Consider the following 2,756-nt stretch of genomic DNA (forward strand, 5'->3'; position numbering starts at 1 on the left):
CCTTGATTAAAGAACTGGATGACCTTCCAACTCCACGCAGATGGACAGCACCCTTTCTAGGAGGTAGGACACACGTCCTGAGAGGAACTCTAACTGGCCTGGCTCCTGGGCCACCCACATAGCCCTGAAATGGAGGAGGTAAGCATTTGGGGAGTTAGAGGCTTTCTGCCCCTCTATTCAGAAGCCATCGCTACTAAAAGCAGAAAACAGGCAGAGAGGAGGCGGAAGTTCTTCGTGTGTCAGAGAGGCCTCAGGACTTCCTCCCTGGATGGGGCATGGGCACGGCTGCTGGAACCTGTCAGGGCTCCATTCACACGTTGCCCACGTCATTTCCCACTGCACTGACCAGCTGTTTGCTGTGGTCTCTGTGCATTTTGCCCAGCTCTGTGTTTTCCTGTGTTCTCGGCAGACCTTTCCCAGTGGTGGTCATGTAATTCCCATTAGACATTGGTCCTAGTTAGGAGTGACGCACCGTGTGTGCGTATGGTGTGACTAATGACGGGGGCGTTGTTTGTATTTACAGTAACTCACAGGGGTGTTCCCCCACTTGAGGAATGTAATGACGGCAGGAAGCCAGCATGCTACCCCACTGTTACCACAATTTACGAACCCAGAGGTAGGTGTCTCACTTTTGATTGACCAGTAGGGGTTTTAAGGCCTCCGCAGGTTCAAGCCAGAGTGTGTTTACAATGTTTTCTTTGCAAGAGAGAACTTTTTGCAACCTTAACTCAAGCACATTTGAATGCAAAGGACAACAACTGAGCAAAGGAATGGTTTTTTAGGGGAATATTTGGGAGTTGGGCAGAAATAACTTAGGTATGTTCAGCCTGAGCATCCCCGATTGAGGAAATGACTGTGAGATGCCAAGTTGAAGGTTACAACACTTACCTGCTCACATACCTGAACCACTGAAAAGAAAATGGGCAAATCAAAAAGGGGTTGGGTTGTTGAAGATTTAGACACATTTTTTACTCTTCCAAAATTTGGAAGCCATTTTGATTTGAGAGAAGCACTAATTAGGCTGCAGGGTTTGTTATTTTTTTCAACAATAGCACCAAGTTTCACTGATTTGGAAAATAAAAGCTTGGGTTAACAGCTCAGCTGGCCTTAGGGAAGCTACATCTCCTCTGGCCTTGAACTTACCATTTGCATTTTGGGGCGTACTCTCTCTGGTGTGAATTAAGAAGCAGAAGGGGGTGTCTCAGCCCACTTTACAGTCAGGCAGCTGCCACTGTGTGACATTGTGAGCACCTCACTATAAGCCAGTGTCAAGCCAGACAAGCAGCCCATTTTTTGACAAAGCTGTTTACCAAGTAATGGCTTATTCTTAAGAACAGAATATTTGAAATACAATTTTTAAAAGTTAAAATTTCATTAAATGCATGTACTGCTATTGGAGAAATATCATAAAACATCCTTTTTAATGTGAACACTACTTCATACAATGAAAAACTATTTACAATGTGTTGCTTCCAGATTGGTTGCTTTTACATCATATATATTATACCCAGCACATGTCTCCAGCTGGGGAGCTTCAGTCCAATTGCACGTTCTCCTTGTATTGGATGGTGCTCCAAGGTCCCTGGGGATTCAGGGGATCTGTCCACTTACATTCTCCTTAGTAATTATGGCTCAGCAGGCATTCCACCAAAATCATCTATAACCCAGAGACTCTGGTAATCACACATGTAAAATGCGTAGATTACGTTTTTCTCCAATAAATACTAATTTGACAATACAATCCATTTCCATCTTAAGAAAGTGTTCTCTTTCTCAATGGACCTAGAGTCTATAGTCGGTGGTTCACACTGGAACGGAGTGACGGTCTTTGTATACAAACATAGCATACTTTGGCCAGGAATATCATTTCTTGTTAAAGAGTTTATTTTCCTTCACACGCCGGATTGCTACATACATTCACAGTTTTAAGAGACTGCAATTAGCTATTCCAGTTGTGCTTTAAAATCCCAAATATTATTTTCATCAGTGAGTGCAAAGCGACTGCTCCACCTGACTACGGTTGGTCCAGAGCTATAACCTCCATGATGACAACGAGGAAGTGCCCTCACTCTCCAGGCTCATCGCTGGCTTTTTCAGGTATGACTTCCAGACTCCGGCGTGGCTTCTGCACGTCGGCATTTTCTGTCCCTGGTTTATTCAGTCCACACGAAACAGCAGCAAAATGGATTTGTTTCAAGTTCTCCAAAGTCTCATTCTTAGCGTATTTTAAAAGATCCGCTTGTCCCTGTAACAAAACATGCGATGAAACATGTTAGCTATGACCTGGCTTATTGTCACGGCTTGACAACATGGGTCTCCTGCTGCAATAGAAATATTTTCATTCCTCCACGGGGGCATATGCATTTTTCACTGGCACGGCATTAGAATGGGTCAGTTTTAATAATGAGTTTACCAAGACTGTGCTGCCTTTTCAGTCCTTTTCACTTAAAAATCTGAACAGAGGTGTATTACATCTTCTAGTAATTTGGCCAATCTTGTTTTTTCCTTTTCTTAACCTTTATATTCTGAAATACATATAAACTTACAGTATCCAAATATAGTACAGAGAGGTCTCGTGTACTCACATTTCCCCCACTGCTTACATCTGTAGTACAACAGTATCCAAGCCAGGGGCTGACACTAATACAATGTGTGTGTATAGTCCTCCATCATGTTAGCCCATGTGTAGATTCATGTAACCTCCACTGAAATCCACACACAGGGCTAACCCGTCACCACAAAGATCTCCCTGGTGC

General features: G+C 43.6%; 1 protein-coding gene across 1 annotated transcript in view; it reads right to left on the minus strand.

The window, feature by feature from the left end:
- Positions 1 to 1,391: 1,391 nt before the first annotated feature.
- Positions 1,392 to 2,756, minus strand: part of PLCL2 (phospholipase C like 2) — a 163,274-nt gene continuing 161,909 nt past the window's right edge. The window contains exon 6 of the mRNA XM_006770170.1: positions 1,392 to 2,245. Coding sequence (XP_006770233.1) covers positions 2,066 to 2,245 — 180 coding nt within the window. The 3' untranslated portion in view covers positions 1,392 to 2,065. The remainder of the gene's footprint in view (positions 2,246 to 2,756) is intronic.

This window comes from Myotis davidii, unplaced genomic scaffold (assembly GCF_000327345.1).
Source record: "Myotis davidii unplaced genomic scaffold, ASM32734v1 scaffold962, whole genome shotgun sequence".
In the NCBI taxonomy this organism is placed as follows: domain Eukaryota; kingdom Metazoa; phylum Chordata; class Mammalia; order Chiroptera; family Vespertilionidae; genus Myotis; species Myotis davidii.